Raw genomic sequence first — 22,213 nt, 5'->3', positions numbered from 1 at the left:
TTCTCGCCGGCAGCCTCAGAACAATGTGTTTGAGGAGGAGGAGGGTGGGTGAAGGGTTGGGGGGTGGGGGGGCGAGGGGGGTGAGGTATGGGCTCATCCTGTCCTCTCCCTATCTTAAAGGGCCAGCAGCCCCTCAAAGATAGAAGAGCTCTCGCCGTGTTTAGATTAGGAGAAGCGATGTCTTACAACTAGAGCTTGATGTCTTAAAAAATATATAAATTATAATAATAAAAAATAATAAATAAGTACAATTTCCAAATCAGACCAGCGTTTCAATTTGTATTCAGTGTGAAATTATTCAGAGGAAGTTTTATCAGTTGACTGATTAGTCAGTCGGACATGTTCCTTTTCTGTTTTATTCCTAAATAAATCACAAAGTGTGTTTTTTTATAATCATATGTACGTTAATTGTTAAACAATAAATTTTAAGTTTTACCAGAGGATAATACATAAACCAAACAAACAAAAAAGAAAACACAGAAGTTGTTTTTCTTTTTTTTTAATTATTATTATTATTATTAGCTCCATTCTCCTTAAATCCAGCCAGCCATGCACAACTGTTTTATTGTTTCACTGAGCATGCATCAAATCACCTTTGAATGAACAATGCCACATGTTCCTCTCTGTTCTGGTTCAAATCCTTTAGTTCCTATGAATAGTTCTTTTTTTATGAAAGGAGTAGCTTGTTTCAACTAAATATTAATAACCATTCATGTAGATAAAGAGTGACATGCTAACTAACGTAAATAAATAAAAATAAATAAAGAACTCATCTTGAGGCTCCTAAAGTTCTCCTGAAGAGTTCTGGAGAAAGTGAAGTGAACCAAACTTTAACTAGATGTCCAGGCTCTTTGTTTTCTTTTTAAACCTGAGCAAGTTTATGTCAGATATTCGGCACAGCATCTTTCCAGTTGTCATGGCTACATGTCCTTTCCCAGTAGGAGAAACACACACAGATTGAATCTTAATCTGCGTTTTCCAGATTCGATTTGTTTGAGTTTCTATATCGTGATCGGGGGCAGAGCTTTCTGGATTACAGATTACAGTGCCTCCTTTCTCTGTGCTCTGTCCTGATGATTCTGATGAGTGCCGTATCCCAGCATGCAATGAGAGTGGTTATGTCACAGCTGTTGATGTCATAAAGCACCACAGGTCAAAACTACTTTTTGAAGACTGCTACCATGTAAAATAATCTGTGAAAAATTGGCAAGTAAATGTGAAGATATTTTTTGTTTTCTTCAAAAGAAAACTGCAGAACTAGATAAGTGTTGTTTAATGAGTTAGAATATTAAAATGTCTCACTTAAATATCAGAATTGCATAAGTTTTAAAAGCGACTATTTCTAAATACACTTAGTGTTCGTGACACAAATGTTGATGAATGAGATTCAATCAGGATAATCCCACACTACTTTAATTACTTTGAGTTTGATCTTTCACTGACAAATCCCTTCATGCTTGTTTGAAGTGGAGCTCAGTATCATTTAAAATCAGAGCTCAAGAAACATTTTCTAAGCCAAATTTGTATAATAACTTGATATCAAATCATGAGAATTTACATAATTCCTGTTTCAGCATGATCATTACCACAAAAGGTTAATCTGGACTTAAATAACACATATCCTCTATTGTTTTCATTATGCAAACTCCAGACCATTTGGTAATATTTCAGGATCACAGAGAGGCAAAACTTTCTACTTGAATTTCTGATCATTACAAAATCACAAAAGATGATCAAAAAAGAAAACAAAAAAAAAATAAACAGACATAACCCAGCTGGATAATTATACTTCATTAATTTATTTATATATTATAGTTCTTTATAATCATTGTCTTTCTAGCAGCAGCAGCAACAAGTCCTGCTGTCAAAATGTGAGTCTGTCAAACATGTTACCATGACAACACAGTTGGTTTAGCACCAAGCACTCACTCAGGTGTTTCCCCTGTACATGAGGGTGGTAAGCGAAACAATTGACATGTAATTATTAAAAACAGCACATTAAGTTTAAGGTTTCTCTGTCATTTTTAGGTTTGTTTGAGTTCAGTGAGTCATGAGAATTTCATAAACAAGTTGATTTGAAAGCAAATCTAAAGAATGCAGAAAAAGTTTGTCACTGGGTAGCTGTAGGTTGGTCTTCCATTCACCTGGAAATGGATAAATATTTGTCAAGGGATGGTTCAGATTTTTTTAAGTCAGGTTCTGTGATGTTTATCTGCTCTGAGTTTGTAGAAAGTCCAAGAGAACGTCAGATTACAGGAAGTCATATTAATTTGAGCCAGTTATAACAATCATGCTGAAAATTAAAATGGTTGTAAAAGTAGGAAGCAGCAAAATGTTAGTGGTTATTAACCCTTCAGGGTTTTGCATTACCCTGTTGTAAAGTTTGTTGCTGTTCTGAACTGTATTTGTCTCAACATGCAAAAATTACCTGGGCCGTGAATCATCAGCACACTCCGTTAATCTAATTCTGACAAAAGTAGAGTGAACTTCTGGTTTTAGATTTGAGGACAAGCTGCACAATGACATAAGACATAGTATGTTCCAGTGCTTTTCCAGGCAACGCTAAAACCCTTTAGAGATTACTGTTTTTTCCTCATTTACAAATTCCAGCTGATCTTGACATTAAGCAATGAATGTATCGGTGAAAGTGCAAAAAGTTCAAATTTGACATTGTAGCACTGTATCGCACTAGCGTACCAGTTTAATATCAGCTGAAAAGTGGACTAGCCTTTTATCTGACTAGCTGTTAGCCTTCCATCATCTGAATACTCTATCAGTTGTTTACTGCATGACATTTTCTACTTCAGATAAGGAAACTGTTACTACCCAATTAATTTCAGACTGTATATGCGTCCAAGAGGAGAACACTGTGATTGTTCATGAGAATATTATTGAGATATTCTGTGTCCTGTTGGCGAGTAGATGTTGTGGGTCAGCGTTCTCAGGATGTGGTTTTCTCTCTCCAGCTGCTGGTTCCTCTCCTGCAGCTCTCTCAGTTGTTCTCGTAAAAGCTCCACCTCTTCACGCACCACCAGCATCAGGTGACTCTTTACCAGATCCTGAGGAGACGAGCAGAAACAGATGTGTAAATTTAGAGAAAGGTGAAACGATGTAAAAAATTTATTATATAATTAAAAAAGGAGGGTGGGCAGGTGAAGACAGAAAGAGGTAAAAAAAAAAAAAAAGTCAGCGTTCTGTTTTCCAAATGTTACATGAAGTGCAGGTGTGTCAATCTGCATCTTCCAGCAGAGGGTGCTGCTTGAACATCGCACAGTTAAAGTAATAGTTTGTGACTACAGTGGTTACACCGGATTCAGCAAAGTAAATTAGTTAAGTGTGGCTTTTGAGGTAAAATTTAAACCGGTGGCAAACAGGTCGAATCAAAAGCAGGAAGACTTACCATTGCCTGCTCAATTTTACCGTCAATGCCCAAAAGACTGGAAGAACTGCAAAGAGATGCACAGGTGAAATAGATACAGGCGAGGTGAACAGGGGTGACAAAGTAACGGCTGTAGTTGGATAGGATCCAGCTTGGGCCATTTTCAAGGCCTAAAGTAATGATCAGAAGTTATTTAATATGGAAATAGATGTCAAAGCATGTTCAGGTTTTCATGATGCATGAGAGTTGTTGTTCTTTGAGGTAAAGTGATCATACACGATGCACTGTCAGTGATTCAAACAACACAATTTGAATTACGTAAAAACTTATTGCAGATTTTTCATGAAGTCATATGGCAGACGGCTTCTTGTACCCAAGGAAGTCAGAAACAAAACTATGATGTTGAATTATGTAGGCTTTCCCAATAAAGGTAATCAATTTAACATCGGTAAATAATGAGTGTGAATGTGCAGTTTAGTCTAAGACATGCAACCCCTAGTAAATTTGCTGTTACCTGCACCATTTGATCCCCACGGTTACCTGTGGTAAAACAGCAGTAGTGACATCATGGTTAAATCGGAACCTCGCCCATTGGGCGTAGCTCTAGCAGGAACTGACCGATGAGGACAGGCTGCAGGAAGCAGAGGATTCTGGGACACAGAGGCGGCCGGAGCTATTGAGACGATGTCTGATCTTGGTATGCTGGAGGGCCGCTGCCGAGTTTCTGCAACTGAATGCGCTCTGGAGGGTGGGGTCAGGGATCTGTGGTGGGCTGTTGCTGAGGCGCGCGGCCAGGACTCCCTGATTGCCGAAGCCTGGCCTTTGGCCTTCTTACGCTCCCGCAGCACAACAGGTGCCTGTGGTTGCCTAGCAACGAGTTGCAGAGACCTGAGAGGTAGTGGAGGGGTCGAAGAAGGATAGCGCTGAGAATGATTATGAGAGGCGGCGTCAGAAAGCACAGAGGATGACTTCTTCTTCTTTACGCTCATGGACATCTTCTGTCAGTCATTGGCCTCTGCCAGCAGGACTCACCAATCAGGACCCAGCTACATCATTTCCAGTTTAAAAATAGTCCAGACAATCAAAGTCCTTGCAGTGAAATAAGCATTCAATCAGACAAGTGCTTACCCATCGAGTGGTATTTAAAGCCAGAACAAGTTTTTTTTTCTTATTGGTGAGTCTTCATTGTGACGCCATCATCAACTCTTGGCCTCTTTTCAGAGCCTGATTGGCTGACACTCATTCAGAACCAGCTGGTCATCTCAGGATATCCAGATGTTGACTTCAGACTGAAACTCTTTAGAGAGTATTTCTCCCAACAGGACTTTCTGTCCCACTCCCACTCAGTCTGGTCTCTGGTTGGCCATTGCCTCATTCCAGCCCCTTCCCACTCATTGTTTCAGCCAATCAGAGGGCTGCAGAGGCATTATGCTCTGCCTACACACACAGACAGACCCTCATTCATTCTGTCAGTCAGTCAGAGCCTGATATCTTGCCAGTACTTCAGACTGTTACAAATTCAAATCTTTAGGGTATGTCTTTATCTGATTCAAGTGTTACTTGAATCAACAAAGGCATGTACACATCAGCAACCTTCAGTTCGAGCCAATGAGAGAACCGTTGTCCAGGATTTGCACCTTGGTCTGTAATATGTCTGCACAACACAACACAATAAGGTGAAACCCATTGTGACAGCTCTTATTTTTAAAAATATCATGATGCCTATCTCTTGTACTTCAGCAGTACAAGAGGTAAGCAGGTGCTTTCCAATGTGTTCATCAGTGAAATCAGGTTGAGCATGACCCGAGGCAAAAGGGTAAATAATCAAAGATAAACTGAAGTTTTTTTGTTTTTTTTTTAATAGAAAACCCCACAGGATTTTTGATCGTGAGAAAGTAAAGAAAGGTTCATTGCCAGCTACATAGAAATTTGCATGTAGCTCATCCAACTTGGAAGGATATAAAGAAATTAGTTAGTGACCATATGGTCAAAATAATTATTTTCTTGGCTCTTTCACCTGTCTGACTTTGAGGGTATCTTGAGTTTGTCCTTCCTATTCAAGTTTTCATTCCTGCTGCAAACTTAAATAAAATGTGTTCTTATCCAATCCTTTGTATCGGACCCTGATCAAGATTTTATTTAATGTTTTTCATAGATGGTGTCTGCTTGTGTCTAGGCTTTCCCTATCCCCACTGAGCTGATTTGGTTTTGTATGCAAAGCTTGCAAAAATGTAAAGCAGGCCCTCCACACAACTTGATAATAGTGGTCTCAAACTATTACAGTGGTGTTTACATGGACAGAGTGCTGCCGTTCTGTCTGTGTTGTGTTCAAGTCATGTGATCGTCTCCGGGCTGTAAGTGTAGGCAGAGAGGTCAAAAAGTCAGAGTCATTTACTTTAATGGCATTTAAAGCAAAGCGTTGCATTTATAAAGCAGGGGAATACAGGAGGAGGAGGAGGTTATTCAAAGACAAGCATATATGGTTTGCTTTCTGTTTCTACTTGCCATTTTCATAAGCAATACATTATAAATGATCAATTACAAAAGCTTGATTTCTAACTGATTTTATGAGCTGTGATTAAATTACATCCAGATTATGCAGGTTTTTATAAAGATGAAAAAATGTCTTGGTGATTTTAAAGGACAACAGATGCATGTGCCACTCCTTTTTCTCCTGGACCTGAAACACACCACAAAGTAAGCTGCTATGGACACAATAAGCAAACAGAACGAATAAAGTAAAGGAAATAACCAAAATGTCTTGACTGAAATATTAAAAGCATTTACTCAGTTTTACTGTCAGTGTTGCACTGCAGACATATTTGCAGGTAATTCGGCTGTAATTACTGGAATCTAGGTTTAAAATCATTCAAGTCGTTCAGTAGCTATATTACTCTGTTCCAATGTGTACTTATTATTAGCGTCTTTAATTAAAATGTGATTATGTGTATTTTCATGTTTTTATTCACACAGATAAGGTAATTAAACTTACACTTATTACACTTACACTTATTAAACATTACACTGTGATCTCCAGCTGCTTCCCCTGAAACATTAATGTAACATTTAAACACATCAGGCAGTCATGGTATTACATTTGCTAATATTTCTACATGAATCAAGGTGTATACTGTACCAGTGTCAAGATTTCTGCTTGGGGGGATGGATTCGTAGATAGCTATGTCGCCTAAAGGGTAAAATTAGGATCTTTAGCATTTTGGGGGAAAAAAAAAAGTATTTTTCCGGGCAGTAAACAGCAGCCATGTTGTAAATTCATTATTCAGGGCTGACCATGGGTAAGATGACTGTACGGACTGTCTGGATCTGGGTCGGCTGTATATTTTTCACCAGAGGCTCGACTGGATTCCAAACGTGAAGAAAGCTCTGGAGATTGAACAGGAACAGAACGTATTTGTTTGTTATGTTAAAATTATTCTTCAAAATTAAGGAATTCAGAACGATGTTACAACGTGGATCTGTGAGGAGAGGTCGTGGCGACATTGAGATCATGAAATACGGCTGTGGGATTATTAATTTTGAAATTCTTACCTTTAATTTTTCTGAGCAAAAATATAAACAGCAAAACCAGACTTCCACAGAGTAGGAGATTTCCACAAACCATCCCCGTCATCAGTGGCGAAGAGACAAGTGAGCCGCTTCCCTCTATAACAGCACATCACTTGTTAACACTGGCACTGTATGGGCCCCATGATGAAACATCAAACTGGGCCCCACTTGCCACACCTGTCACCACATTTCTAGCCTTTAACTGGTTCATCAAAAGCTTCACATTATTAACTTTAAACACTTGCAACTGTCTTGCTGCCTTTACTCCAATGCTGATACTAGCACAATATTTACTGCTAGTAAAATATGCATGCACAAGGCAAGAATAAATTCAGATGTAAAACATGTACTAAAAGCCATATCTTACACCCTATTTTACATTGCAAAAATTAAAAAAATTCTCCAAACATTCTTGAAATATAAAATAACAGACACTTAAATACACATTTATAACTATGCAACATTTACATTACAACAAACCAATGATAAAAAAAAAACTATTTACATTTGATTGAGCTTTTCTCGTAAGCTCACATAGCATGCTCGTGAGTTTCCAAATGTTAGACAAGAAGCTTTTTTATTATTATTATTATTATTTTTGAATTACCGTTATTTTATAATGATTTGTCTGAATTTCTGTCAATAGCAAATATTTCACTTTTGTTGTGTAATGTTAAACAACAAGAGAGAGAAAAGTCCCGGAAGCACCTCTGCACTGATGCTAACTAGCATGTCATTAGCTACGCATGGCGTTGCTCACCTTTTTCACATGGCGGACGAGTTACGCTGGTAGGAGGAGTTACTGGGTCTGCTGCTGACTCCGACTCATCTGTTGTGGCGTGTGGTAAAAGTCACAGGGAAAATTACTTCAACAAACCAGCCAGCATGCCTAGGTGGGCCCCATGTGGGGAAAAGGAGGGCAGACCATATGGGTCCCACATGGGTTTGCCCGTGTAGGGCCAGAGCCCACATGGGCCCTACATGGGCCCTATATGGTGGTGGCCCACATGGGTTTGTCCATTTAGGGCCCATGTGAGGCCCATGTGGGCTGTGGCCCTACATGGGCAAACCCATGTGGGGCCATCGTGGAACCCGCGGACAAACCCATATGGGACCCATATATCAGCCCTCCTTTCCCCCACATGGGGCCCACCTAGGTATGCTGGCTTTCACGGACATGTATATGGTCCTAACTTTCCCACCGTATACAGTGCAAAACCCAAGATAATACGATGACTATCACGTTTTTGTGTGTGCCTGAATTAGCTTAAGCACAACTGGATTCATGAAGTTGTTTGCTTGTGCCAAATGGAAACTTACGGTTTGTGCCAACTTTCATCGGCTCACTGAACTCCGTGTAGAAAACTGGCTCTCCTCTCCCTCCTCTGCACCAGTAGAGTCCTCTCTGGGAGACAAGGATTTGTTTGTTGCTCACAACAGCATCCTGTCCGGGCTTGATTTCAGAGGGTATTTCACCCATATACCAGAAGTATTTCCAGGTAGACGGTGATGTATCCACATAGCAGGTCAGAGCCCAATATCCACTCCAACTTAACAAGTCAACATTTAGCGTTGGCTTTGGCTTGCTTGCTGTTTATGTCGGAGAAATATATAGTTAAAAAAAAGTGGCATGAAACCTTTTGATTTTAAAGTTTCAATTACATATTCTAAATGTACATTTTACATTCAAAGAAAGTAACCACTGAAGCATAGTTTCACTCTAGCCACATCCATCCTCAGTCATTACTATAATAATGTCTATTACGATGGCACATTGGGAAAATAACTTTTCTCCTTGTAATTAATGAAGGCATCATTAGAAAATTACTTATTAACTCAATGCTGACCTCTTTTTTCTGTTTTTTTTTTTTTTTTTGACAGCCAATTTCAAATAATTCTGTATTTTCAGTATTATTGCCTGCATAATCAGACCCAAATCAAGGACAGTGAGCTGGAGTTTTAGATTTATTATATAAATGGATAAATAATAACTCGGAGTAAAAAGAAAAAACATCTTACAATGCACAGTCAGTCTGATGGGATAACTCCACATTGTGGGATGCAAGTCCATCTTCTGTTTCCCTCTGCAATAGTAGTCACCTGCACTGAAAATGGATGTGTAAAAGACCCAGTCTCCAGTGATTTTCGTTAAGCTTTCCAAGCTCGTCGTTCTCCATTCGTATTCCCACAGAGCGCCGTCACCGTCCGAGATGACACACGTCAGACTGATCCTCTCTCCGATAAATATTTTGATCCAGCTGGGATTTTGTGTTATCCTTGCTGTCTTCAAAGGTCTTTCTGAAGGTGAAAAACACGAATTACTGAAAAGAACTCAAGGTGGAAGTTGGTGTTGTGTGTGATACGCATTGTTTGTTTTACGGGCAAAACACTTAACTTATTTTGTCAATCGTAACTGTGTTGCTGTCCTCTGTGAAAACAACTGGATCTCCTCTTCCTCCTCTGCAGTAGTAGGTGCCTTCTTCTGAAATAGTAATATTCTGTTCTGCTGTTCCACTTTTTATCATGAAAGATTTAGAATATTCTGATGTTTGTCTTTTGAACCAGTCGTATCTCCAGTCTGCAGATGCGTCCACAGAGCAGGTCAGGGTCACACTGCCACCCGCTGGTACTCGCCTGCTGTCTGCTCTGAGTGAGGCCTGCAGCACCTTTGCTGCTCAGTTGGCAAACAAAGAAAATAAATACATAAAGTTGACCTTTTTACCTGAGATAAGCTTTTAAGTGTTGCTTTCTATGTTCCAACAAATTGTTTATTTTAAAATGTCATTCTTTTCCAGACTCAGATTTCTGGTTTCCTTAACATTCTGGCCATTGGAGAACAAAACATTTACCCACTGAATAAACTAATGATGAATAAACTGAGAGTTAAATGCAAAGGTCAGCACTTACCTTGGACAGATCCATAGCCAATGAATGGACCAAACACTTAAAAAAAAAGAAGAAAATGTAGGATTAAGTCCAAATGAAACCAAAAAGAATACAGGTTTCTCATTACATGATTGATATTCATATATACATTTTTGAATTTGAACATTGTTCCAGTTTGGTTTCACATTTTTCAAAATATTGCTCATACATCAAGACTTCTTGGAAAAAAAAATAGTGACCCTTTTAAAATGATACAAATTGAGATAATAATAAAAAAAAAAAAAAAACTAAGATCCACAAAGAAAACAAAAACTATCTTTTACTCACAAGTTAGGAACAGTGCATATAACCAAATCTGTACCATCCTGTTTCTGTCTGACAAATAAACACTCTGCTACTCAGGGCCAGTTTTTATATCAGAATGACACCAGCAATATCTGCCTCTGCCGCCTCTGATGACTTCATTTGTCTGAAAAAGAAACTGTGAACCACAGACTTCATTTAATCACCGAGCGCTTCACACATTTTGCAGCCCCTATGAGTCATTCTGGAAAATTAATAGTAAACATATCCCCCCCCCTCATCCCCCACCGCATGCTTGAGCGTTTTGCATAAATTCGCGCATGATCTGAATGAAGCTGACGAAAAACTTAAACAGAGTGCATTAACTTCATAATTATTAGTGTTGTGTTGCCTCAATCTATTTCAACAACATGTTATTTATATAATTCCCAGCAAAAACAAGCAGGGTGGTGTTTTGCCTTTCTTTATATTTTATGAGGTGTCATGAGTCCAATCTAAATTATGCTTAAATCAAAAGCACAGCAGCTAAAAAAAACTGGTTCTCAGAGATGCTTTACAATGAAACCAGTCGTTCCCATTCATGCACACATTCACATGTTGATGATGACAAGCTACTGGGCCAGTCTGACAGAAGCGAGGCTGCCACCTGGCCTTCTGCTGGAGGATGCGACGACAGAGTCGGACGAAGCAGGAACCACCATTGCTACCGTCACTGCGTCATCACGTCTACATCTTCCACAAATACCAACCTGGTGTGCAAGAACTGTGTAAGAAAGTTGTTTTATTGAAATACTATTCCTTTAATCTAAACATCCATCCAACTATTGTATTAACTCACTTATCCATGCAGGCCAGTGCCTTTTCTCCAGCAGTCATTGGGCGAGAAGCTGGATACATCCAAGTATCAACAGGTATTAGTTTTAGAGAAGCGTAAGACAAAACTTTACTTGACAGTCACAAAAACTGTCCACAACAATAGAAGTGTGATATTTGTTGGGTTTAAACTAAATGCTCTCAGAGCTGAAGCGCTGGAGGTGTGAAGACATTCTTCCATTCTGCATTAGAGGTGTGAAGAGGTTCGAGTTAGAACAAACCTTTAAATAGACCCAAATTCACCTCTGAGATGTTAACACCTTTCGGCTACTGAAACTGTCGAGCCGTGACACATAAATTGGAGCAAAGTGAGACGGACTCTCTGCTATTGTTTGTTGTCACGATTGTGGTCATCTAGACTGCACACCACAGTTGACACAATCTTACACCTGCTGCACAAAGAATATTTATCTGACTGTATGCGAGAATGTGGTTGAAGACATAATCATGATCTCATCCTGCGTTTCACACCTGGTCATTATTTCTGTTTTGTTCCAAGCCTCAATTTAATCTGACTTTGCTGCTTACTTTCAGGATGCTAGTATCCTCAGCTTAGCATGGTAAGTGGCTTGTAGCGCTGGAGAGTCAGAGACAAAGTGGATTATTCCTTTAATATTAATTTCAGTCAGAAAGTGTCACTGAAAACACTGGGATCTAATTGCCTCCTTTAAAAAAAATTCTACTTTTCCAGATGGCTGATCTAATATGCTCATAACACAGCATGGCCTACAATGAAACCATGCGCAGTTAAGTAGTTTTTCGGTTTGGCCATGAAAAGTAGCCAACATCGGCTGGTTTTAGGGACCTTTTCCCGTTTGTGCTCACCACCATCAATAGCCACTAGATGGCGGTGTACATCAAAATGTCCCACGGCTTCTTGAATCTGATGAGTGGAACGTATGACTCAAGAAGGCTCATGTTTGTGGTCCCATGAAAACTCAAGAATAATTTTTCAAAGTATCAACTTTTGTTTTTGACTGCAGCTAAATGAGACACTTATGGTGTCTTAGCCATTCTGGTATGACTCCAGCCAGATTCCTGATGATGACAAAGCCATACAGACTTAGATACAAAGTAGGTGAAAGAAAATCCAGGAAGGTAAATCTGTGACCACCACTCATAACCTTGAACTCAAACCCAGTTGGGTTAAAACGCAATCAAAACGCAATACACCAGAAATTCACTTCCAAATGACTAAAAAAGTCATTTAAGACATTCATCTTTGAAAATCTTCAAACGGGGCTGAATTAAAACAACTAGTTCAAAAAGAGTGACTGCCAGTTTTTGTGATTGCTCGATTGTAGCTGGTTACTGCAGCTCAGCATTAGTTATGTACAGTGACATTTACACAATGTACGTGGAACAGCCTTTAGACCTCATAAGAATTACACAAACAGAAACTTTGTGCAAAGCAGAGCTAACCATACTTCCTGCACAGCACTTTGAAAGACTAATGTGGTCATGCAGAAGATGGTTGCTTGAAAATCAACATGCAAAATATATCAAGATTTTCATCTTCGGCTAATGCACCATTGTGGTTTCGTTATATTTTGTGGTTCAAGTAACTATTTTTTTGCCTAGTAGGCAACAACTATGCAATCCATTTTTACAAAAATAAAAAATAAACGGGTGTTTTTTCATTACTGTAGACTTCTCGGTATTGGACAGGAAGTATGACATTGCTCTGTGGCAAAACCTAATACAGAGACAGGGGTCTGATCTCAGTCTGAATTGAAACTAATTTCTTGTCTCCTCTGGGTTTTCTCTTTGCAGCACTTGGCTGAAACACTTTAAAAAGGCTGAATTATCTGGTTTACAAATGAGGAAGAAACACACTTTATATTACATTCTGGACATACAGAGTAAGTACATCACTTTGCTTTCTCATTTTAATTATTGCAGAGTATGTTAAATGTTTGTCAACTTTTGTCAACAGAACAGTGTTGATAAACCTTTTTCTTTTTAATAATTAAATTATATTTTTCATGGCTGGATAGTACTTCTAAACCGTGCTGTGACCTTTGTAGACAAAAAACTGTTGCGCAACAGAAACTGGCTAAATTCTGATCTCTTGGAACGAGAAAATATTAAATTGTTTTCTTAAAAACGTTTAATAAACAGAACATCTGATCGACATTGGACAGACTGGTCATATAAAACAGACGCCTTCTGTTGTTTTGCTTTAACTTTTTTCGTATAAAATTTTCAACATTTACTTTAGTGTGGATCATCTTCATCTGCTGTGGACAGGCTCAAGGTAACTTCACTTTTATTCCTATCGACATTTGAACACAATTTATCTTTTGACACAGGTTTAGTTTAGGGCTGAAACGATTCCTCGAATGATTCGAGTACCTCGATTACTAAAATTCCTCGAGGAAAATTTACCTGCCTCGAAGCTTCGTTAATTTATGTTTTATTAGTTAGCGCACCGTGTTCTGGCCGGGACTTCATTTGCGTTGCGCAGAGCTCTCACTTCCGCCTCTGAGTTGTTGACAAAAGCTAAGTCTCAGCGGCATAAAGTCCAATCTTCAAGATTGGCCCGTGGGGATTTTATTGATTGATGATAATGCCCGACTTTTTATCGTTTTTGGGGAACCAATAAGCATCCTTAAAATGACTGGGGGAATGCCTGGAGTACGGCAGCATTTCTCCTCCGGGGCTGCTGGTTGAAAGCGAACGGCGGGAAGAGCGCTGAGGTGAGCGGATAGACTGAACAGGGCGGGCGGCTGAGTAGCTGATGCTTACCGTGTAAATGTAGCTTTACCGACGAACCGCACAATAAATTTCATATCCCGGTCAGAAGAAACGGGTGGAGGAGCGCATCGTACATGGCTGGTAGATGAGTTTCTGAGTGTGACCAGTGAAGGTGTCGTAAATATCCCGTATTGCTTCCCCCGTGTTCGTCCCCCGGTCTAACGGTTCGTCAGTCCGCTGGTCTATTTCCTCCCCTCCACCCCATGTTCGTTCATTCGCCCTCTCCTCCCACTCCAGGCGGCATTTCCAGTATTTTCAAACCCAAAGCGTGACAGGTTAGGTGGCAAGGTGAGTTTAATTAATCTATTAAACTCACTGAAGATGAATACATAAACTAAAAGCTGGATTGTAGACATTTTTATAAGCATATTTGTGAGCCTGCCTCTTTGTTATTAAATTCAATATAATTTCAGATTTTTCTATAACTTTTCTTCTGGTTAACTTAGAAAGTGAGCTATTATTGTTACAGGTTAGTTTTCTAAACTACAAAAAAGCAACTGTTAGGGAAGCTCAAATATGAAAAATTGGACTGATATTGATATCTGATAGTAACACCGGTATTATGCCAGATTTACCAATATTTCATTTCATAATTTTTTTTATCCGATTACTCGATTAATCGTAAGAATAATCGATAGATTACTCGATTACTAAAATATTCGTTTACAACAGCCCTAGTTTAGTTATCTGACCCCCTAAACAAGGTTTCCAGTTTGTGTCCCACTATAACAAAATGCCTGCAAGCTGGAAGATTAGATACATTTTTATGTACATACATAAAACAATGGCATTTATAAACTTGAATATTTTTTCCCTCTACAATAAAAGCATATGTGCAATATAAAAAATGTCTTAAATTTAGATTTCTGCAAACTATCACCATTTGTGAATTATAACAGGGAACAAATACAAAACAACCTATTACTTTTTATTTTATTTTTCTGTACAAACTGGCAGAACTTTACAGTGATTGACTTAAAGAGACAATCATTGTAAAGTTTTATTAGTTTACAAGTTAGTAATGATACAAATACCCGCTGTAACAATATTGGTGTTTTTAAGTTATTTTTTTAAAACATATTTTTGTGTGCTTGATAACAGCTGACAGACTCAGAGCCATTCTGACAGCAGGTCCAACAACCATACCAGAAGGGGGCAGCGTGGCGCTGAGCTGCTCTGTGGACAACTCTGCTGGATGGAAATACAGATGGTTCAGATCGACTGCGGACACTCTCCCCGTTCAAATCAAAAATGATAACCAACAAAACAAGATTATTAATGTCACACAAGGAGGTTTTTATCAATGCAAGGGTGTGAGCGAAACAGGCAACCAGACAAGTCATTTAAGTAACAGGATTACAATCAAAATAATCTGTGAGTTCATTCAGATAAAAATAGAACTAACAATGCTGATTTTTCTTGTCTGATTTCATGCTTCTCTTCATGTCTGATCTAAACAGTGTCCAACAAGGTTGCTGTGACTCGACACCCAAACTGGCCTCAGATGTTCAGTGGTGAGACGATCAGTCTGACATGTGAGGTCCAGGGAGGAGAAACCACTGAGTGGACGTACGAATGGAGGAGAGATGGGTCGTTTATACACATGACGCATGAAAAAAACTTGACTTTCAGTGTTTCTGAGTCAAACAGTGGAGATTACAGGTGTCTGTGTTTACTCAAAGATGGCGGGTTTTCTTCGACAGAGTGGAGTGAACCCATCTCAGTGTCCGTATCAGGTACGCCATGTTGAATTCATGTGTTTTCTAAGATTTCTACTACTACTTGCTACTCTTGAGTTAAGTTTCTGGATTCTCTAGCCACTGTGAGTAACTTCAGTGAATGAAGAACAAACACGTCTTAACCAAAAAAATTACCAGACGCAGATTTACACACACCTGCGGTTTTTGTTAAAATTTCATAGATTTTTAATTGTCTATATTTTATGTGAGGGTAAAAAGCTTTGGGAAAGGTTGAGCAAGATGAAAAAGAATTCAGAGAAGGAACTGCCTTTTGGGCCGGTCAGACTCTGACGTGCAACAGGGCAGGAGAGAGACATTCATTACAACAAACATCACCTCCAGTGGTGTTTCTAACTCAAATAGCACCTTCTGTTGACTCAAAGAGAAATAATTAGTCACAGAACAAAAGAGTTCAATCAGTGTCTTTCCTGCTTGGAATAATCCAGGCCAGGTTTGATTGGTCCGTTTCAGATTGTGAACAAATTTAGCACAGCTGATAAGATGCAAACTTCACAGACTAAAATACTTTATATGAAAATGCTAGTTTATGGAATATGTTGACCAGCTGTCTCCTGTATAGAATTGTATGCGTGACCCACATCTATGCCGTTTCTTATATTTTTGTTGTCTCTATGCTAAACTCGCCAACAGGTAAACCAAAGGCCCATCTGAGTACGGACAGCACAGAGCTACGAGTAGGAGGCAACGTGACGCTGACCTGCTCACTAAACACATCGTCATCATCATCATTTAGTTGGAAATATTTCTGGTACAGAGGAGAAAAATCCTCCGAGCCTCTGACCAGAGAATGGACAGATGGACAAGTGAGCGTCTCAGAGGAAGGACTGTACTGGTGCAGAGGAGGAAGAGGAGAACCAGTTTACTACACAGACTACAGTGATCCCATCCACATCAGTAAGTTATTCTAGTAAACATCTTTGTTTTTGGTTTCTTACTTTTTGCTCTCAGCTTCACAATCTGTTTCAAGTTTCACTGGCTAAATTCTGACCAATAAGTCCAAAATACAATTCAAAATAATGATTTTTTTTCAACATTAAAAAAAACAAACAAACAAAAAAAACATTCAGTTGTTTTTGGAAAGAACAAAGCAGAAACTGAGAATCATCCTCAAAAGTCCAAATTAGTATTTTTTCAAGCCATTAAAAATACGCCTTACAGCAAATAATTTGGATTTTGTTATAACAACAAAAAAAAAAAAAACAGAGAAATACAATTTTAATCATTTTAATTATTCACAAATAAATATTAAAAAGGAATTTTCTCAAGAACCCAGTGATTTCTTGCATAGTTACACGTTGCCATGATATGCATTGCTTTTAGAGGATTGCTGTATCATTTTTGTGCAATAGACCTTCATTGATATTAATTTGACAGGCAGAGAGAGAAGAGGAAACACATCGTTTCATTTAAACTAAGATTATTCAGAAGATCTCCTCCTTTAACTCTAGTTGCTTCTTAACAGTCCGTACTGCAGGATTCTTTTAACAATAAATCCTCCTCTTCACTCATTAAAACATATAGATACGGTCATTATACATTACAGTGATGAGTTACATTTCTCTTACTATCTTGAAACATCATAATCATAATTCCTTTTTCATGTTTTACGTTTCCAGAGTCCGTTGAGTCCAGCGGTCCAGTCGGCTCTTCATTATTTGTGCTGTTGGTTGTTGCTTTCCTCGGTGGAGTCAGTCTCGTCATTCTGCTGCTCTTGTTTTGGCGCAGCAGACAGATGAAAGGTGAGGCGTTTTTTCTGGATCAGGCTCATCATCTAAAGTGTTTTAAATCAATCAAGATGCATTCTAATGTGACAAAAAAAAAACAAACAAAAAAATTGAATAGTGAAGTTATTTTCAATTGTTCCTACAGATTTGGGGCACATGAGGTGAGTACATGACATCTGATCGTCTCTTTTTATTAAAAGTATATTTTCTTTGTACCTTCATCAGTAATTTCTGGTTGTTTTTCTAGTAAAGTGGTCACATTTCTTCTGTTTTAGAATAACTCCATCACAGAGCCCCAGTCAGAGCTTCACCAATAATCATGAAGTCAACCAGAGTGAGCCCTACACTTCCCCCCCTCAGGGTTAGGGAGCAGATTCATTGGAATAATTTATGTTGTTTTTTTTTCTCAACTAAATAAATAGAAGATAAACAAAGCTAAACTTATTTTCATTCACATAAAAAAAAAAAACTGAATATGTGTTCCAATGAGGTTTCATTGTCAAATTAAAGATTTTGAGAACAACCTCCTATCAGATATTAAACATACTTTTCATCAATGTGTATTTTTGCATTAAGTGTTTGTTTTTAAAGTGGTCTGATTAAATATTCTAACCTGAAATCTCATGTTTTCATTAGTATAATTATATAATTATGTCAAAGTTAATAGAAAAAAATTATTTAAACAATCAGTCTGTGTTTAGTGAATCTACTCGGTGTGTGAACTGAGTTTTTGGAATGAATTAAGATTTTAATAATATCCTAATTTATTGAAAATAACTGTACGCCTCTTGTCCTTATTTATTCTTTACAGTAAACGATACTTCCCTCGGTTTGCCGCTCAGAACCTCTGAGGTCAACAGGAACGGTAAAGTAATTTTGTTAAAGTTGTTAATGATGCCACCCTGTTGGTCACTTAGGAAGTTTAATCATGAACAATTCGTATATAACCTGTAAATATTTTATCTGCAGGTAAATCCATCGACACCGTGTACTCCCTGACTGAATTAAAAAACTCTGGGACAAAGAGTAAGATGGAAATATATTTAGTTTACGGCAGAGGAACAGAAATCAGAACGAATTTTAACCTTCAGTTCTTTGGTTTTCATCTCAACAGGGAGTCCTCATGATCCAGAAGAGGGCGCTCTTTGGTCACATGCGAGAACAACAGCTATAGGTAATTCATGAATGAACTTTTCACTAATCTAATTTATTAAACCTCTAATCCTTATTTATGCTTTAATTGACATTTGTTTCAATTAGTAAATGTTGTGATGTCATAAGTAATGGTAGAGTATTATTTGTTAAAGTTAAAAATGCAACTTATTGGTCAATAAGGAAGCCTAATGATAAACAACAGATATATAATCATTCAATATTTTATTTGCAGATGAATCCATAGACAATGGGTACTCTCTGCTTGAAGTAAAAAACTTTGGAACAAAGAGTAAGACGCAAACATATTCAGTTTACAGAATCAGAACATGAGTCAGAACTGTTCTTAAATCTGCAGTATTTAACTTTTACAAAAATATGTTTTTCATAACCGTCACCATGTTGTGGTAGTATGACGTCTGACAGATAATCTGGGAAAAGATTAGGCTCTTCCTCCTCTTCCCAGTGTTACAATTGTGTTAGGCAAAAATCCACCATTTCTGGTCAAAAACAACCAATCAGAGCTAGGAGGAGGAGGGTCTTAGTGCTGTCAATCAGTACTGCTCAATCTGCCAATGGTAGAAAAACAACTTGCTGTTAAAAAAAAAACGTTATCCGCCTTCATCTGTGGCTATGCTAACTAGCATTAACATTGGTGGCAGCAAGAGAGTGATTGACAACGCTAAGACCCTCCTCCTGGTTCTGATTGGCTGGTTCTGACTCAGTGATGTATTCCTGTCGTTAGCGCTGGGAAAAGGCAGAGGAGCTAAATTATTATTTTTTCACTTTATCTGTCTTATATTTAATTGGCACAACATAATGATTTCTAAGTATGTTCTTATATGTAGTTCTTAATTATATTTTAATACAAACTTACATTCTGCAGCTGATCTGATCTTTGATTTTTTTTCCTTTTTTTTTCATCTCAACAGGACTTCGTGTCGGTCCAGAAGTGGGCACTGTTTACGCTAATGTGAAAAAAGAAGCTGCAGGTACTGCCAATAAAACCCCTCTCACGGTTTGCTGACCAGGTTTTGTCACTGCTATTTTAAAGATCATTGGTGATGAACTCAAAGTATTTAAATTGTAATGGCACCTTGTCATCACCTTAATCCTAATCTTTAGTTCCCTCCAACTTTGCAACTTTGAAATCTTGTGACGTCAATAAGTTTAGTAGACTGTTATTATCAGAGTAAAGTAGTTAAAAATGCTGCCAATCAGTCACTTAGAAAGCCTAATGTTGTGTAACTGTTATATAATCCTTGAATATTTGTTTTGCAGATACATCCATAAACACTGTGTACTCCCAGATTGAAAGGAAAAACGTTGGAATGATGAGTAAGATGCAAAGATATTGAATTTACAGCATCTGAGCAGAGATCATTACTGTTCCTACCTCTGTTTTTTTTTCCCATCTCAACAGAACATCCTGTTATTCCAGAAGAGGGCGCTGTTTATGCTAATGTGAAAAAAGGAGCTACAGGTACCAGTAATAAATCCCTTCTTACAGTTAGTTACATGTCTTCACTGGTATTCAGAGTTGGGACGTTTTATGTTCTCAAATTTGTTCTGTTTCTGTTATTCTATGAAGAAATCCACACTGACCTGATGGAAATGTGTTTCTACATTTTTTAATGAATCTCAATACTTGTAGCCCCAACTTTGTGGCTGATATCAGAATAGTAGAGAACCTATGTTAAAGTAGATAAGAATGTCACCAATTGATCACTTAGAAACCTGAAGATATGCAACTGTCTGATGTATAATCCTTGAATATTTTATTTGCAGATAAGTCCATAGACACTGTGTACTCCCTGACTGAAATGAAAAACTTTGGGACGATGAGTAAGACATTTGATTTACAGCAGCAGAACATAAATCAGTCAGAACGATTCTTAACTAAAGGGTTGTATGATTTTTTAAATCCATCTCAACAGAGAATCCACATGATCCACAAGAGGGCGCTGTTGGCTCTGACGTGAAAACAGGTGCAGTTAGTTCCAGCTGTCTTTTTTGGGGGCAGGGGGGTTTACTGCAACTTGTCCTCATGATATTAGACTCAATTTCATTACATATAATCTTAGAGTTCAGATGATAATCTGACTTATTTAATATCTACATACAGCCACTAGAGATCTACAGAAAATGACAGAACAGACACACAGTGGATAAATGGTAGAGTTCATCTGTTCAGTGATGTGCTATTTTGTAAAGATGAACATATTTCTTATGTACAGTTCAGTACCATATTAAAACATCCACTCAGATTACAGTGGATTATTATTACTTTTTTTTGTAGTATCCTGTTGTTCATTTGTAAGAAAACAGACCAGCATCTCCCATTTTCCTTTGTTTTTTTCTCACACCTGTCTTTGTAAATAGATTCTTCTTTTGCTGAATGTCCATTTCTCTCGGCTTGCATTTCTTCTTCAGACTCCACCGCGGCATCTACCGACATTATCCATTTGAAAAAAGCCAAGAAAAAACCAAAAGGTAAAAGAAGAGAAAATTACTTATGGCTACCAGCTGACAACTGAAATGTGTATGGAGATACAGTACAGCTTAAATATACAATCTTTTCATCTCTCAATTCACAGGAAAACGGAGTCGTTCAGCAGAGGCAGAAGTTTATGCCAACGTCAAGTCAGGAAGAACTGTGACTAACGATGGTCCCATGTCCAGAAAACCCAAAAAACATTAAAGCTGTTTTTTAAAAAAACCCAGCAGCATCTCAAAAATGATTTGTACTCAACTCAGTAACTAATTGAAAAACCTTTACTAGTATTATAGCAATAAAACTAAAGTTCTTACTGATTATCAGGTTTTCCATGTTTCTTGTCATTTCAGATTTGGTGACGGGTTTAATGTATTTGAGGCTGCTTAACGTTTTCCTAATGTTGGCTCACTCCAAACATTTGTCCTAAATCAGTCTGCTACCGTCGCATAGTGAATAAGAAAACAACCAATAAAGGATTCTCTGTCAAAACAAGACCCAGGAAAAACTCTTACATGCGTTTATCTTCAATGGGTTCGATTATTCTCATGTTGTCTGCACAGACCTCTAAAAGAATATATGCAAAAAGAAAACAATTACACTGCTGCAGCTCATGTCCAGATTGCTGCTGGCGGAGTCCTGACTAAAACCAGTTCGTATATCACTTCATCAGTTCCCTGTCTGTTAAAGGATTTAATTCAAAATATCGCTGACTGTGTAAAAGGAACTGAGTGACCTTTGACCTCCACACATTGGAGTTGAGTTGATGTTTACATATGTACTGACAAATCATCTGATTCTTCAGATGGACAAAACCTACTGGTTCCTTTCAGCCAGGTCTAAAAATGTGTTTCAAATTTACATTTTTTATTTTTTTATGTGATTTATAAAATGTATGTTTTTTCATTTAAAGGTTGTATTGTAACACATTTCTTTTTACCCTTGTTACTTTATTTTGCTGTAAATCACATTGAATAACCTTGTGTATGAATAATGCCATCCCAATAAACTTGTCCTACTTTTCTCTTGAATGAGACTGAAGGATTTGACGTAACTGGACATGAGTTGAAATATAGCAGAATTTGGAAAAACCTAAAGTGCAGTGGCTAAACTCTACCTCTTTGGGGTTTTATTTCAAATGCAGTGGACACAGAGACGGAGAAGGGTAAACAAGCCAATGAAAAAATGAAGAGAGGTCAGGCAAAAAGCTTAAAGGAAAGTAGGGAGATAAGAAAAACAGGAAGAAAGAAAGAAAACAACACATTAGGTAACTGTTTCTATAGCTGCAGAAAGAGAGAAAAAAAGAGAATGAAGAAAC

General features: G+C 38.0%; 3 protein-coding genes across 4 annotated transcripts; 1 reads left to right on the top strand and 2 right to left on the bottom strand.

The window, feature by feature from the left end:
• Window positions 1–1,778: 1,778 nt before the first annotated feature.
• On the bottom strand, window positions 1,779–4,916 carry LOC106906551 (uncharacterized). Its single transcript, XM_014971874.2, has 3 exons — window positions 3,920–4,916; window positions 3,401–3,446; window positions 1,779–3,059 (listed from the first exon to the last, which is right to left on the bottom strand). Exons 1-3 carry the CDS (start codon window positions 4,372–4,374, stop codon window positions 2,889–2,891), a joined length of 672 nt encoding a protein of 223 aa, XP_014827360.1. The 5' UTR covers window positions 4,375–4,916; the 3' UTR covers window positions 1,779–2,888.
• An 837-nt stretch (window positions 4,917–5,753) lies between these two features.
• LOC106906550 (uncharacterized) lies at window positions 5,754–10,695 on the bottom strand. Its single transcript, XM_088015426.1, has 11 exons — window positions 10,160–10,695; window positions 9,854–9,889; window positions 9,342–9,617; window positions 8,966–9,244; window positions 8,267–8,536; window positions 7,707–7,775; window positions 6,929–7,042; window positions 6,671–6,763; window positions 6,516–6,566; window positions 6,387–6,425; window positions 5,754–6,059 (listed from the first exon to the last, which is right to left on the bottom strand). Exons 1-11 carry the CDS (start codon window positions 10,194–10,196, stop codon window positions 6,016–6,018), a joined length of 1,308 nt encoding a protein of 435 aa, XP_087871552.1. The 5' UTR covers window positions 10,197–10,695; the 3' UTR covers window positions 5,754–6,015.
• Window positions 10,696–12,710: 2,015 nt separating this feature from the next.
• On the top strand, window positions 12,711–21,926 carry LOC106906549 (uncharacterized). 2 transcript variants are annotated; one of them, XM_014971872.2, is made up of 19 exons: window positions 12,711–12,870; window positions 13,230–13,265; window positions 14,867–15,139; window positions 15,226–15,501; window positions 16,156–16,419; window positions 17,142–17,264; window positions 17,395–17,410; window positions 17,525–17,610; window positions 18,061–18,114; window positions 18,219–18,275; window positions 18,364–18,423; window positions 18,637–18,693; window positions 19,334–19,393; window positions 19,683–19,739; window positions 19,825–19,884; window positions 20,190–20,246; window positions 20,339–20,389; window positions 20,835–20,894; window positions 20,999–21,926. In XM_014971872.2, the coding sequence occupies exons 1-19, from the start codon at window positions 12,828–12,830 to the stop codon at window positions 21,100–21,102; spliced, it is 1,794 nt and encodes a 597-aa protein (XP_014827358.2). In that variant the 5' UTR covers window positions 12,711–12,827; the 3' UTR covers window positions 21,103–21,926. The 2 variants fall into 2 exon arrangements, with proteins under 2 accessions (XP_014827358.2, XP_087871545.1); XM_088015419.1 differs by lacking the exon at window positions 18,637–18,693.
• The last annotated feature ends 287 nt before the right edge of the window (window positions 21,927–22,213 follow it).

Source organism: Poecilia mexicana, unplaced genomic scaffold (genome assembly GCF_051168715.1).
Source record: "Poecilia mexicana isolate PSO_F unplaced genomic scaffold, ASM5116871v1 scaffold_18, whole genome shotgun sequence".
Lineage (NCBI taxonomy): Eukaryota > Metazoa > Chordata > Actinopteri > Cyprinodontiformes > Poeciliidae > Poecilia > Poecilia mexicana.
Note: the sequence above shows the minus strand (reverse complement) of the source record. Positions and strands in the feature narration are given on the sequence as shown.